Below are 16,689 nucleotides of genomic sequence, written 5' to 3'. Positions count from 1 at the left end.
ATTATTAATATTTAGATATGAATCTTTTGTTGATTATATGTTTCTCCCAATGCGTGCTTTCTTTTTCATTTTTCATTTTTCTTTTCATGAACACAGGTTTTAATTTATCTTCCTTTATCCTTTGAACATTTGGGTCCTATTTCAATTTTTTGCCTGCTCCAAAGTAATGAAGATATTATCTACTTTCTTCTTAAAAAAACCTTTAATCTTAGACCTAAATATGAAAGATAAAATGATAATCTAAAATGAATTTTTATATAATATTAGGTAGGGGTCAAGATTCAGTTTCTTCCATATGTATATCCATTTGACCCAGCAGCACAGCATTTATTGAAAACCTCATTCATTCCCCACTGCTGCTAACTGATATTGCATACCCAGCCATGTCTGAGGCAAATAGTGTTATAATTTTTGTTTTTAATTGATTCTTTCTATGATTACATAATATATATTAGTAAATTATATATTAGTATACTAATAAATCTTAGTATATTTATTTCTAATATACTCTAATGGCTTATACAGAAAAAGAAAATAATCACTTAAACTCCCATCATGATTTAGTTCTTATCAGTTAAACTATGTATTGATCTCTTCAGACAGTCTAGATAGTTATTAGCATTCATTCATAGAGATTATATAATTTCAAAAATGGTATTCCCATTTAAGTGTGTCATGGACACTTTTCTATGACAATATTCTTTTGTACTACTGTTAATTGCTGTTAAAATATTATAGTCTTTGAATGTAGTATGTCCTATTATTACCACTGAACATATTTGTTTGCAATTTTTTACTATTATGAACAACACTATATTGAAGAGACTTATGGGTGGATATTCGTTCATTCATTCATTCATTCATTCATTCATTTATTTTTAACGTAACTTTGTTAGGTGAAATCCCTAGAAGTAGGCTTTTGAAGCTTGATGCCAAATTGCCTTCTAGAAGTGCTATATAAATGCTCATTCACACCTGAAGTGTATGACTTTTCAAATGCCCTAACCTTTGTTGAGATTAACACCTTTGTTATGTGGATTTTTTTTCATAGGAGTTAAAAATAAAACTTGTGTCCTTTTATGAACTTGTGGTATCATGAAAATGTTTTGCCTTTCTTTTTTTGGTGACAATCTCCTAACATTTTTTGTCTTCCATTCCTTTTATTGTTTTTTTTTTTTTTAATGCAAGGTATTCAAGTTAGAATATGCAATATACTCTTCCACTTTTACAGAGGAAGAGAAAAGCCTGGAGGATTGGAGTGACTTGTCAGTTGCTGACCTACTGACACCTTTTCAGTTTTGTTTCCCTGTATCTGTTTTTATCTGAAAGTACACTTAGTCTGTTTTCAAGACTTAAAATAAAAAAAAAAGACTTAAAATATAGTTACACTTGGTTTCTTGATAAACATACCATGACTTATCATCTGATAATAAAATAATGTAGCCTTATATTAAGTTCTTATCTCTTCTGACTTTATATGAACAGACTATTACCCTTTCCATCCTCAAAAGATTCTGTAGGGAGAAAACGAGTGGAGCATAAATTTCTAGGCTCCTTCTCCATGTAACACTTCTTGCTTTCCCTAAACACAGTTTAATTTCTGTGTTTACACAGATTTTAGTTGTGCACCTTGTTTGTCTTCAGCAAAGAAGAATAAGATACAATTTCTGTTTTCAAGGAGCTTCATCTCATGGGGTTTCCAAGACACAACCATTTTTTTCTATAATAATTTTTGCACATGGCACAATTTATTTACAAGTCTTTCCACTTAATTTGATTGTGACTTGATTTATATTTCTATTCTGAACCTACCACAATGGCTGGAATATACAAAGTCTTTCCTAGGCAAATTACTTAACCTCTTTTTAAGCCTCAGTTTTCCCATCTGTATCATGAGGATAAATATATTATCTGCCTCATAGTGTTATTGTGATAGACTCCAGTAAGAGATATAAAATACGTGGTGATTGACAGAGAGGGTAGACTGTCAATCAGTCAGTCAGTAAAGCATACATCAATAAATGGCAGCTTGTACCCCTATTGGAAGTCTGTGTCTGGCTAACCATTGGCCTTGTATTCCATTCTTTGTGGATTAACAGCTACTTGTACTTTTTAGTTGATTTTAAATTAACTCAACTTGTAATTAAAGTGACATAATTGTAAGTGGCAAAAAGGACAAATTAAAGTATTTCTGGTTGGTGAGAGCTTGAAGCTTTTATATTCTTTTCCTTCTCTTTTTCTTCCTCTTTTCTATTCCCAGATCTCTGCCAGCACCATGAAGTTTACAAGTGTTTGTAAAGCAATTTGTCATTAATATTTTCTCTGACTCGCTTCATCTCTAGGGAAAGACAGTAGAAACCACACTGCTCTGTGCTGTGGCTACAGTTTAATTAAAGGTGTGAAAAGCCATCCTCTCCGTTTCCCCCTCCCCCCATACACATTAGGAAAGAAGGTGGTGGCAACTTGAAGTCCTCTTTGGAAAGGTTAGATCCTTAGTGCAACAGTCTTAGAACAGTTGTTTTTTGAAGACATCATTGCATGCTATTTCTGTTCCTCACTCATGAAATTCTCCTCCTCCCCACCATTCTCTATGGTGGATGTTTGGCTCAGGTGATCAAAGCAGAGGTACCTGTTGTACAAATCTTGTATATAGTTAGTTTACCAAATAATGCTCTTTCTTCTTAATCCCCGTTACTACCCTTAATCAAGCTTGTTTGGACCTTAGGTTTATCACAAGTGAACTGTGAGCAAGTGTCATTTATACAAGTACTGTGGAAATGTAGCTGCTCCCAAAGTGGTATGTTAGACTACAATTTTAGAAGTTTGCACATTTTTAAATAATTTGCTCTGGGAAGTCATTGGGTATTGAAAGGAGTTATGATCTGCAAGCGCCTTAAATTTTGGAATGAAGATCATTTTTTTTTTTATATAGTAACAGATACCAAACGTGTCTGGTCAATTGATTTACTTGTATACTTCATACACAAGTTTCTCTTAATACTTCCATGCAAAAGTAAAACATACACTATTCTTAAATCAGTAGTTCCTTGTGTAATTTTTAAAAATTTGAATACTATGGTTCACGTCCCTTTTATGTGTTGAATATTTGAACCTTAATTAGGAAAAAAAGTGTGCTTCTTAAGCACTACTTTCACTGTAACTAATGAAACTGGACACAAGTGCATATTTACACTTTGCCATAAATCAATAGCCTTCTAACATTATCAGAAGTTTTCCTTGTTTTCTTAAAACAGCAGCATTTTGTTAACCTTAATCAGAGCCTGACGTGTGTTTCTTCTAAACGGCGTCTGATGTGGTGGCTCTCTTCGGTTCTCTGCGGTTTCCTGTTTTTTTCATACATAGAGAAAAGCCTTTTGATGTATTCAGTCTCATATTTTTCTTTCTTTTAGTGGTATATCAAACCTAAACTTTTTTTTTTTTTTTATAAGTACAGCATAGTATCGTAAGCCTGTCCCACCATTCATTTATTCATCTTGCTGCAGACCACTCCTTCTCTGGAATTCCTCCAGGACGTCCTTATATATCCACTCCCACCCCACCCCCAATTTTTTTTTTTTTTTTTTAGCATTACACGTCTTATTTGTACCCTATATGTATGTTCTTCAAGGACAGATAGTATCTCGTATTTTCATGATTGTATTTATCCACAGTGCTGTGCCTTAGCAATTAAGAGATCAGTGACTCTCCAAGTGTTGTCCCCAGACCAGCAGCATCAGCATCACTTGGGAACTTGTTAGAATTCTAAGGTCTTTAGCCCCACCTCAGTCTTAATGAATTAGAATATCATGGGTTGTGGATCAGCAATTTCTGTCTTCATGAGCCCTTCAGCCATCCTGATGAATGCTCAAGTTTGACAACCACTGCAACAGATAATTATTGAATGAATATATAATTGTACATTTATGATAACCCTTCACTGGGGGAATTGGACAGGATAGGGCCAATGTAGGCCTTTCTGCCTGAGTCTTTTATTTCTTAAAAGGTGCTAGTAAAGAAAACTGTAAGAGTTAAATATTTATCATCTTATAAGAGGGTATATATAGCTCTTATGATGCCCTATTATGAAAACTGCAGCTTAATATTTTAAAAACATGAATGATTTCTTCCACCTCTTCAGGAGCAGGCATCTAACATCCCAAAAGGAGGAAAATTAACTAAAGGATGAATAATGAGTGTTACTTATTTTCATGGTGGGGAGGAGGTGGCGAATGTCAGAAACTGGTCAGGTGGGGGACAGACTGGGAGATCTCCCAGGATACCATTTTTTACCCTTCTAAACTTTTAAACAATGTAAATGCTTTTACTTAATTAAAATTTTGATGCATGATGATATTTAAGAAAAATAAGTTTTTAATAAGTAAGTTTCTATATGCTAACTAGTGTGGTTGATTAAAAAATTTTAAGTTTCCTTTTGTATTCATATGAAAGGTTAGATACTGTCCTTTTTTTTATCTGCAGAACACAAGGGAGTAAGAGTTAAATGCCTTCATGACTTTTCACCTGAGCTTTCGCAAAATGGTGGATTTAATTACTCTTTTGGACCTTAAATAAAGAATTCCTACTCTTATATGAGCCCATAGTTTATAGTTGTTTTAAGGAAATAAAGAGAGGGGAAATTTAACTTGATTCAAAGTCTTGTGTATGCAAGAGGTCAGACACACAGGACTTTGACTTACTCCTTTCTTTTGAATGTATTTTTAGAAATATCTTTATAGCCAGGGATTGTTTGAGAGAGAAATTGATTTAGATTTCTGTCACATTCTTATCAAATGGGAAATAATCCATTTAGCAAAACCCATTACAGGGGTTCTAAATTATGAACACCTATTTGTCTTATTTTTTTGGTCAACTCTATCATTTTGGACAAATGCAATTAATTAATGTTATGATTGAACTGTGCTGTTTTGGTGGAAGATAGTCTTAAATGACATTTGATTCAATTACTCCTTTTTTTTTTTTTCCCCCTTGCACAGAACTATTGTACCATGGAAAGTATTCAGACAGTGCCTTCATGAGGTTCATCAAATTAGCTCTGGCCTGGAAGCAATGGCTCTGAAATCAACAATTGATTTAACTTGTAATGATTACATTTCAGTTTTTGAATTTGATATTTTTACCAGGCTCTTTCAGGTAAGCTTTTTATTTGGGCTTAATCCTCTCCATTTTTCTAATCTTCCCTGTGTGTGCAGGTGATGTGCATATGTTCATTTGTGTGCACATGTATGTGTACATCTCTCTCTTTCACACACAAGCATGAGAAATAGTCTCATTTTTGGTAGTCTATAATTTCGAAGTTGGTGGTGTTTTTGGTCATTGCTATAAGTTTAGGGCTTAAGTTTGGAGTATCTGGTGCTATGAGGCTGGTGATTGCTTGTTAGCTTTGAAAACAGTCATGCAAAGGAATTTTTAGAATTTCCTATTTAGTTTCTCACTTTACTTTGTCTTTGTAGCCCAGTAACTGACAATTCAAATTTTATGGGTGGGCGTTTGCTGAGGTTGTATCCCAGCTTCTCCCCTCTACCTCCGGCATTCATTTGGTGAGAAAGGAAATAGTAAACTTGGCAATAAATAGTAACTTTATCAGGTTCTGCATAGGAGATTCCAGTGGTTTGCACTGTTTTACTTAGACTTACATTGCTCATTCAACCGTTTGTTACAAATATTTTTTCATGTCAATAAATCTTTTTCATTAATATAATTATTGATTTTCATTTGCTACATAATATTCCATCAAAATAGTATGTCATTAATTTAACCAATTCCTCATTTGGAAAATTTGGGGGTGTTTTTCCCCATTTTCTCACTAATATGTATGACTGTGATATTATCCTTCTTGTCCTATTTATTGTTTTAATTTTTTAATCTGTCCTTTAAAATTATCTTCGCATAGCTTTTCAGAAGCAAGTGTCATTCAGTGATAAAAGCTAGATGCTATCATTTTATTCTTTTGTATATCTTCATGGAATGACCTAAACATGAAAACTTAAAATTTGTGTTTTGAATTTGTCTCCACCACTAAATTGTGTATCATCTATTGCATTCAATTCAAGTAGTCACAAAAATGAAAAAAAAATCCCACTTAAAATCTTTATGATTGTAGTAATTCTATAGTAAGTGAAATAAAATTGATCAGAACACAAGCTTGCTTATGTTCTGATGCAATTTTATATTATTTTAGTCTACAGTAAGATTTACTTTCTTTGAAACATGCTTTCAACAAATGTTGGTATAATATTGGTTTTCATGTTTCCCATGTTATAAGAATTTCCCTTTTCTGATTTACGATTCTGTTTGGCACTAGTTTGCAAGGATCTGGTGACTGATTTATGTAAGAAACTAAAATTGTGTGGGATTAACTTTTAAATTATGAAAGGACCTGTTAATAGGAGGCAAATTAACTCTTGTCAACAATACTTATGGAATACATTTTATTTCATTACAACTTTGAATTTATAATTCTACTTAGATGTATAGGATAAGAAATTAGATAAATGATTACAGAAATTGTGCTTTTGCAAATATTCAGTTTATACTAGTTTCATGATGCAGGTTCAGTTCTAGACCCATACAATAAAGTGAATATCACAAAATAAAGCAAGTCAAAAATTTTTTTTGTTTTCCTAGTGCACATAAAAGTTATATTTACACTATACCATAGAATATTACACGTGTAATAACATCATATCTTTAAAAAGCAATGTATTTACCTTAATTAAAAACTACTTAATTTCTATAAAATGCTAACCATCATCTGAGCTTTTAGTGAGTCATAATCTTTTTGCTGGTGGAAGGTCTTTGCCTCAATGTTGATGACTACTGACCAGGGTGATGAAAGCTGGGGTGGCTGTGGCAGTTTCTTAAAATAAGACAACAATGAAGTTCGCTGCATTGGTTGATTCTTCTTTCACAATTTCTCTGTAGCACACAGTAGGGTTTGAAAGCATTTTACTTGCAGTAGATCTTCTTTCAAAAACTAGAATCCGTCCTCTCAAGCTTTGCCGCTGCTTTATCAACTGATATTTTAAATCTATTGTTGTTTCAACAATTTTCACAGCATCTTTATCAGGAGTAAATTCTATGTCCAGAAACCATGTTCTTCACTCATTCCTAAAGAGCAGTTCCTCATCCATTAAAGTTGTATCATGAGATTGTGGTCATTCAGTCCCATCTTCAGGCTCCACTTCTAATTCTAGTTCTCTTGCTATTTCCACATCTGCAATTACTTCCTCCACAGAAATCTTGAACCCCTCAAAGACATCCACGAGGGTTGGAATCGACCTCTTTCAAACTCCTGTGACTGTTGATATTTTGGCCTCTTCCGATGAATCACAGATATCCTTAATGGAATCTAGAATAGTGAATCCTTTCCAGAAGGTTTTCAATCAACTTTGCCCAGATCCTTCAGAGGACTCACTATCTAGAGCAGCTATAGCCTTACAAAATATCTTTTAAATAAGACTTGAGGGCTCCTGAGTGGCTCAGTTAGTTGAGCATCCTGCTCCTGGTTTTGGCACAGGTCACGATCTCATGGGTTGTGAGATTGAGCCCCACATTGAGCTCCACACTCAGTGGGGAGTCTGCTTGAGGATCTCTCCCTCTACCCATCTAGGGCTCTCTCTCTTTCTATCTCATAAATAAAATCTTTAAAAAAAATTATAGGACTTGAAAGTTGAAATTACTCCCTGACCCGTAGACTGTTGTGTTGGCAAGAATGAAAACAACATTAATCTCATTGTACACCTCCATCAGAGCCCTTGGATGACCAGATGTATCAACAGTCAGCAGTAATATTTTGAAAGGGAACTTTCTGCCTGGAGAATTATGTTTGAAAGGGGGGCTGAAAATGTTCACTACACCATGTTGTAAACAGGTGTGTTTTCATCCACACATCCATTTCTAGAGCACCAGCAGAGTAGATTTAGTATAGTTCTTAAGAGCTGTAGATTTTCAGAACAGTAAATGAGCATGGACTTCATCTTAAGTCACGAGTTGCATTAGCCCCTATCAAGAGTCAGCCTGTCCTTTGAAGCTTTGAAGCCAGGCACTGGCTTTCCCCAACCCCCCCAGCTAAGGAAGTCCTACATGGCATCTTCTTCCACTAGAAGGTCATTTTATCGCCATTGAAATTCTCTTGTTTAGTGTAGCCACCTTCATTAATTGCCTTAGCCAGATCTTCTGGAGAACTTGCTGCAGCTTCTACATCGATCAGCATTTGCTGCTTCACCTGGCAGTTTTATGTTACACAGATGGCTTCTTTCCTTAAACCTCATGAACCAACCTCTGCTGGCTTCATACTTTTCTTCTGTAGCTTCTTCATCTCTCAGCCTTCCTAAGATCGAAGAGTTAGGGTCTTGCTTTGGACTAGGCTTTGCTTAAGGGGGAAGGTTGTGGCTAGCTTGAGTCTGCTCTGCAGACCACTAAAACTTTCTCCATATCAACAATAAGGCTGTTTTACTTTCTTATCAGTCCTGTGTTCACTAGCGTAGCACTTCTCATTTCCTTCAAGAACTTCTCCTTTGCTTTCACAACTTGGCCAGCTGTTTGGTGCAGGAGGCCTAGCTTTCAGCCTGTGCTGTCTTTCAACATACCTTCCTCATTCAGCTTAATAATCTCTAGTTTTTTATTTTAGGGGGAGATAAGTGTGATGTCTTTCTTTCATTTGAACACTTACGGGCCATCATAGTGTTATTAACTGTCCTAATTTCAATATTGTTGTCTCAGGGAATAGGGAGCCTGAGGAGAGGAAGGGAGATGGCAGAACACCTGGTCAATGAAGTAGTCAGAACACACATTTATGGGTTACATTTGACATCTTATATGAGTATGGTTTGTGGTGCCCCTCAAAATGATAGCAGTGGCATCAAAGACCACAGATCACCATAAGAAATATGATGATTTAAATATCTGAAATATTTTAAGAATTACCAGAATACAGGCCATCTTTTTGGCTCAGGTGATGATCTCAGGGTTGCAAAATTGAGCCCCTTTCTCCCCCACATTGAGCTTTGTGCTCCACGGGGTATCTGCTTGCGCTTCTCTCCCCCTCCCCCTCCTTGCTTTCTCTTTCTGAAATAAATCTTTAAAAAAATTACCAAATAATGACAGACTTGAAGTGAAAAAATGCTGTTGGAAAAATGGTGCCATGGTAAAATTGCTCAATATAGGGTTGCCACAAACCTTCAATTCGAAAAACAAAACAAAACAAACAAAACCCCACCAAAACCAACAAAGTGCAGTAAAGCAAAGCACAATAAAATGAGGTATGCCTGTGTAGGCCATTAGCTTATTTTTTTCAATCATTTTTAAATACATTTTGTAAAAAGACTGTGTTACCTAATACTATTTTATGATAGAACCTCTCCTTTCTTTAAAGGTTTCTGATAATTTTACAAATAATTTGTTTCACATAATACAAGGACATTTGAAGTAGTAGAAACCTTGTTTCTTCCCCTTATGAAGGAAGAGAGAAAAACTATTTTCCTACTTTAAACCTAACTGTTCATTCTGGAAAAAGTGTTTTTTGTGGGGAGCCTGAATGACTTCTTAGTGTGGATGTTAAATGCTAGAGTGCCTCAGTTATTTATGAAAGGTATGAGGGTACCTTAATGTTGGTTAAACACTTACCTAAGCTATATTTAATGTGTGCACGTATTTTCTTATAAGCTGTTTCACTTTAAAACAGCATAGGTAATCTTAATTTTTTTATGTCTTATTTATGCTTGCTGGGATGGGAAAGGAAAAGAATCTTTTTAAGTAGACGTACCATGAAAAGTTTTAGGTAAAAAAAAAAACAAAATACACCTGTGGACCCAAAATGCCCAGTCCCTTTTTTTTTAAAAAATTTTATTTATTTATTCATGAGAGACACAGAGAGAGAGGCAGAGACCCAGGCAGAGGGAGAAGCAGGCTCCATGCAGGGAGACCAACGCGGGACTCGATTGTGGGACTCCGAGATCATGCCCTCGGCCAAAGGTGGACACTCAAACGCTGAGCCACCCGGGCATCCCTGCCTAGTCCCTTTTAAAACACATAATTACAGAAGTAGCTAAAGAACTCTCATTAGCTCCTATATGCTTCTGTGATTCTTCACTTCTTTTGGTTTCATTATTCAGATGCTTTAACTAATACACATGTGCCTTAAAATTAGGGCTATGCATAGAAAAGTAGATTTGTTAGCTTCCACTGATCTTTTGTTTTTATACAGCTTTAAAATTGAGGAATAGGTTTTTTGTAAGTTATAATTATGCATTCTGTATGGAAAATGTATTTTGGGATGCCTGGGTGGCTCGGTGGTTGAGCACCTGCCTTTGGCTCAGAGCATGATCCTGGAGACCTGGGATTGAGTCCCACGCTGGGCTCCCTGCATGGAGCCTGCTTCTCCCTCTGCCTGTGTCTCAGCCTCTCTCTCTCTCTCTCTCTCTCTCTCTCTCTCTCTCTGTGTGTGTCTCATGAATAAAAAAATAAAATCTTAAAAAACATAATAGAAGAGGCTACTTAAAAATATATATATGTTTTGTTCATGGAAGTAACCACATGAACGTATATTCTTCTGTAGTCACAATGGTGGTGATGATTTGGCAGTGAATTCTGATATCTCTAAATTGTTGAGAGTGTGAGGTATTTAGCAGGATGAGATCTGAAAGGAGCTAAGGTAAGTGTTCAAGATTGGGACCAGACACAGAGATCTAGGATAAAAGATTTCAAGAAGTTGTCAATGGAGACGAGGAGATGAGGTTGAGAATTGTCTAGGAAATGTAAGAAGGGAAGAATGTAAAGCTGGCTTCCTAGTTACGTTCTTTTCCTCTCTTCCCTTATCCTCAAATTCTTCCACAACTGGAACAATGCCAGGAAGTCATTGGAACAATCTTGTGGAGCTACCTTCCTCATTTCTTCTTTCTTCTGCCTTTAATTTTGTCTTTCTCCTCTCTGAGTATTTCAGAGATGCTGGGATTGGCAGGTGCAAACGTCCTGGAATGGAAATAGGGATTTTGCTTCCCTCTTCCGTCTCCCTGGGGCTACTGCTCCCCTTCTCCTTCCATTTCCCCACTACTAGAGAAGATAGGGTTGCCGAGAAATGGGGCAATAAACTTGAGGGGTGGCATGATAAGGAATGGGTGAGTTGGGGGAATATATTCATGACTATGGAATATATAGCATCAATGGAATAGGGAACAAAAGAAGAGGAAAGTCATCTGTCATAGCAGGGGATAAGAGTGAATCTGGACAGACCAGTCCCCATCCAGGCTCCTCTTCTAACAGAAGTTAGAAGACAGGGGCAGCCCTGGTGGCTCAGCAGTCTAGCGCCGCCTTCAGCTCAGGGTGTGATCCTAGAGACCTGGGATCGAGTCCCACGTCGGGCTCCTTGCATGGAGCCTGCTTCTCCCTCTACCTGTGTCCGTCTCTCTGTCTCTCTGTCTCTCATGAATAAATAAATAAAATCTTAAAAAAAAAAAAAAAAAAGAAGTTAGAAGTCAGGAAAAGGCTATTCTTGAAAATAGTAGTATTTTGGAAGAATGGAGGGAATAGCTTCCTTAATTCATTCAATTAGTTTCTGTAGTCATTTAAGAATCTCTAAGTAATTTTGTGTTGGTGAGTATGAAAACATTTCTTTTAACCTAAACAAATTGCAAAAATAATTCTTATTCTCCAAAGCATTTTATGTTGCCTTCTTTAGGCCACTGGTTAGCAAAATACTTAAAACAAACAAACAAACAAAAAAAACGGAACTACCATGTGTTTCTGACTGTGGGTTGCTTTCACAAGGAAAACAGTACACAGACTCTTTCTATTACAAAAATATTTTTGTAGTTAGAAGCTGGCCCTCTGGATTATGTACTAAGAAATGGTTGCTTAATACTGTAGCAGTTGGCTCAAAATTCCAATTTCATTTTTTTTTCACTTGTATTCTGATCTTCATATTGGCTGTCCGTAAAGTTCAGCATCTTTTTTTAACAACTCTTCCATTAATTTTTGTAGACTTTAATGGAAGTGACCCAAATATTTTATATTCTTTCCATCCTTGTCCTTTGCAGATGGGGAAGTAGAACAAAACAAAACCCAGTGCCTAGACTAGCTGTTATTTCTCAGTTTTTTTTGAAAAACATGTGCTGATATTCTTCCAAGTATTGTTTGTGTAATTTTTAGTCATGATTTTAGAAGAAAATTAGAAACATGTTCCCCCCCCCCCAACTGCATAGATAGAACCTCTCCTAATAGTATTCTCCAGGGCTCCTTTTTGCCCAATTAGATATTTTAGTGTGATGGGGGGAATGCCCCAAAGATTTTTCTTGTTATGTCAGAAAAGGTTAAAGAACTCTTCATTTCTAAATCATTCTTTCCCTTGTTATCCTCATCTCAAGAGATACCATCCACCCTGTAAATCTGAAACTTTCTTAACAATAATGAGGAACAAGTCTCAAAACAAAAGCAGGAGCCCCTCTACCAATGAGCATGTCTAGGATGCCCATCTCAACAACTTTCACTTGGAAACATAAAATACCTTTCTCTCCTTTCTGTAGAAGATATGAGTTAATAATCTGGCACATCAGATAGAGTATGATGCCAAGTTCGTGGAATAAATGGAGCTTCAGCCTTAAAAATATGGCAGAGATGATTCATTCACACCCTCAAGCAAAATTGTCTATCACTGTCTTTTTTTCTCTTAGCCATGGTAACTTGAGGGCTAACTAATCACATGAAAGAATGGTACAAACTCTTGTGTGTTCATTTATGTATTTTCATGAAAGATTTTTAATTTACTACTACATCATAAATCCTCTGTAATTGTACAACAATTATGTCACCATGGAAAGAATGGTAGGTTGGGAGTCAAGACTTATCAGACAAGTCATTGTTAGAGGAGCTTCACGACAGTTATGCCTTCCTGATCACTGTGTTCTGATACCACATGATGCTGGTATCCCTTTAGTGAGCAAGACAGGCATGTTCCTTAATCTCATGTAGCTTTTGGTTAATATATCACCTTTGCCAGATCACTTATATTCTATGGTATGGCTTCTTATTCTAGAAAATTAGATACCTTAAAGGTATAGCTTTGAACAAAAACAGACCAAGGGAGATAAGGAATGTGATGAGAACTAATAGTATTAAATAGAGTGGTCCAAGAAGGCTTCATTGAGGAAGTGACATTGGAGAGGAATTGCCTAGATATTTGGAGAACAAATTCTGGTAGAGGAATCCGCAAATATAAAACTTCAGGGGGGAGAGTACCTTTGTTTCAAGCCAACTACAGAGAAGAAGCCAGGGTGCCTGGAGAGGAGGCTGGAAGTGCAAAAGCCACAGCAGATGGAGAGGAAAGGGAACTAGACATCAACCCTAAAGTCCTAGACCTTTTATAAGGACTTTGGCTTTTACTCAAAGTTAGAGAGTTTTGAACAAAAAAGTGATGTATGTATCAAAATGATCACAAATGCCATACTGGGAATAGAATTTGTGAAGAAAGTATGTAGTTTTTCTTTTTTTTTCTTTGTATTCTATCCTGTTTTCTGCCTAAAATTTCTCAAAAAGAGAATAAGGTATGGCATGTTTGCTGTTAGGTGATAAAAGTTGACCCAAGCCACATAAGCTCATATTCACTTAAAAAACATCCGAGAGTTTCAGTAACTATATATTAAATGATGGGTTGGTATATAATTGGTAGTTGATATTACCTAGATAACACCTTTTCATTTATTCATATTTTTAGCCTTGGGGCTCTATTTTACGGAATTGGAATTTCTTAGCTGTAACACATCCAGGTTACATGGCATTTCTCACATACGATGAAGTTAAAGCACGACTGCAGAAATACAGCACCAAACCTGGAAGGTAAGCCTTTTCAGCAGTAATATTATGTGGCATATCTAATGATGAAAAGTCCTCTCTTGTCCTTTTAAGTAAATTGGTAACACCCGTGGCTGGAGGAGGCGGGGTTGTTGGGGAGGAAATGCTAATAGACCACAATGGTACTTATTAATTGAATCCTTTATATTGATTCATGGTACTTATACTGTGTTCATAAAGTGAAAGAGTATATGGTACCATGTAATTTGATAAACTTAGAAATGTATTAAGTCTCAGAGCTCTGATTTTCAAATTGGAGTATTAGCATTGTCTGTTTTCATGACACCTGGGTTTGTGTATAAAATTGTAAGTGTATATTGAATACTTGAATATTATGCTAAAGACAAAATAAATCCATTTCATGTTCATTATTTTAGGGTATTTTTCAAGATATTCAATTTGGTTCTATGCTAAACATAATTACATATAATACATAAAAACAAATATAAGTACATAAAAGCATATGTATATGTACATGATAAACACGCATAAGTATCTAAACATATATAAACCCATTCCAACCAATTTCGTGTTCTTAAAAATTCCTTTCATACTATCTTATTCTTTGTAGTTTCAGAATTCACGTTTTGTTTTTCCAGATGATGAAACTAGGTGAAACTCACAGAAGTTGGCTGTTTGGTCAGCCCCTGTGGCTTTGAAATTGTACCTTATTACAAATCTGGGATCAGAAAATCTCTTTCCTGGTTCATGCATTTACCCCATGTGCCATTAAAAATGCATTAGTTACATGGTAGGTGTTTGTGCTTTGTCAAGCAGTGTGCTGAGTATGGCAGCAATGACAGTGGAGACCTGTCCTCACACACTGACATTTTAGTAGGAGATAACAATCCAACATCCATGAGAACACTGGATGAATGTAGGAATGAGTTTGGCTGTTTTTTTTTAATGGTTACACTTTTCTTTTAATGCCATTTTTTAAATCTGATTTGTAGTGCAAATGGTGTTTGTCCTTTAACAAAGTAGTTTCTAGTACAAGCTAATACTGTCGATTCCTTTTCCTCTGCCATAATTAAAATTCCCATCTTTTTTGTTTCTAAGATTTTATATGGTATATAAAAAGAAGGTAGTGGGTACAGAGAACAGTTTGGCTCCTATTGAATGAAGTCCTCCGTTTAGATTAGGGAGACTTGGTTCTCATTGAGATGCTGACAGTGGCTTAGATGAGTCATTCTCTTTTGGTCAAGGATCCCTCCTAAACAGATTTTTCCATAACGTCTACTCTATAGATTGGTATCAAAGTATCTTCTTGTTCTTGGCGTATTATTTGAAAGATGTGCTATGTTTGAGATTACACAATCATACAAATTTAACACAGAATTTATTTGGGAAATTAAGAAACCCAAGTCCCTTTTGTATTCTTTTATTCAAGATCATGGAGATAAATAATGTTGGGAGAGAACACTGTTGGGAGCAAAAGCCAGGCCTCATCACTATTGGACTAGTTCTCTTAAGAAAAAGCCAGTGTCCTCCAAAAGGACGTCTTGCTTTTCTTCCTAACTTGCCGTGTAATGGTTTATTCTACTAAGTTTTAGGCAATGATGAAGTGGTCAGTCTGTGGTATAGTTATGTGTAAAGTGTGATGTGGTATTTGAAATGTAAACCTAAGAAAAACTCGGCGAACAGATCAAACAATTTTGATTAATACTTGTTTTACAAAATACCTGTTTGTTCTCTTTGGAAAGTCTTTCTTTTCTTTAGCTTCATGGTACAGAAAATAGTAGGACATTCAAAGGACATTGGAGTCTCTTAGGTTTTGCTTTTTGGGGGGATCCAACTGACAGCCAGAAGTCTGTGTGGAACGGTTTTGCCTGTGATTGTGATTTAAGGGTTCCATTAATTGGCAGGTCGGTATTCTGTTTCCAGGCTCTCTAGGAGAATACGCTTTTGGGCTTTCTTGAAAAGTCCTTTCCAAAGATTCCAAACAAGTGTGAAGTTCTCAGTATTTAAAAGTCACAACTTCTTCCTTTCTTTAAGAACCCAATTTTTGGAGCACTTGGGTGGCCCAGTGGTTGAGCGTCTGCCTTCAGCTCACGTCATGACCCCGGGGTCCCGGGATCAAGTCCTGCATCAGGCTTCCTGCATGGAGCCTGCTTCTCCCTGTGCCTGTGTCTCTGCCTCTCTCTCTGTGTATCTCTCATGAATAAATAAACTCTTTAAAAAAAACCCACAAAACCAATTTTCTTGGTGAAAGAAAGATGAAATCACCTTGCAGTATTAAATATACAATTAAATTGAATGACCATATAACCATTATATATGTTAATTTATCCTGTAAAGTTATTTTTATAGTACTTGGTTCATCAGTAACTAATGTACATTAAGAAATATGAATTTCTGTCACGTATGTATAGCAATCAGGGTACTCAAATACAGCCAACAGATTGTTGACCTACTTTTGAGCTGCTTAAGGGGTTCTAAAATCCAGATCTGGTTGTCATGATGGCAAGACTGAGTGCAGTACACTTAAATAAAGATAAATGATCTAAAATGAAATAAGCAGACAGCTGTATTAATAAATAAATAACAATGAATTTAAGACCGAGTCAGCGTCTCCTTGTCAGTGTCATTAATTTGATTTATATTTTTGAACTATTTTAACTTCCTACTGCAGGACATTGAACTGGACAGGGTTGGGTGGCAGCCATGAGCTTAATCTAGTTTGCCTTCTCATTAGTATAGTTCAGCCCTTTTGATCTTTCATTTAAAGATGAATGGCTGGAACACTTAAAAGAATATTATTTTTAAACAAGTCATTCACTAAAAATGCACAATTTTAAAATGACAAAGTAACATTGAATTCCATGG

General features: G+C 35.9%; 1 protein-coding gene across 14 annotated transcripts in view; it reads left to right on the top strand.

Moving 5' to 3' along the window:
• The window catches only part of CBLB (Cbl proto-oncogene B), a 407,079-nt gene that overhangs the window by 298,414 nt on the left and 91,976 nt on the right, over positions 1-16,689 (top strand). For all 14 annotated transcript variants that reach the window (XR_005383232.1, XM_038582709.1, XM_038582710.1 and 11 more), the window contains 2 exons: positions 4,995-5,151; positions 13,727-13,848. Coding sequence is in view for 13 of the 14 variants with exons in the window: in XM_038582709.1 (XP_038438637.1) it covers positions 4,995-5,151; positions 13,727-13,848 (279 nt within the window). In the remaining variant the exon portion in view is untranslated. The remainder of the gene's footprint in view (positions 1-4,994; positions 5,152-13,726; positions 13,849-16,689) is intronic.

Source organism: Canis lupus, chromosome 33 (assembly GCF_011100685.1).
Source record: "Canis lupus familiaris isolate Mischka breed German Shepherd chromosome 33, alternate assembly UU_Cfam_GSD_1.0, whole genome shotgun sequence".
NCBI lineage: Eukaryota > Metazoa > Chordata > Mammalia > Carnivora > Canidae > Canis > Canis lupus.
The sequence above is the reverse complement of the archived record's forward strand: the minus strand, read 5'-3'. Positions and strand labels throughout refer to the sequence as shown.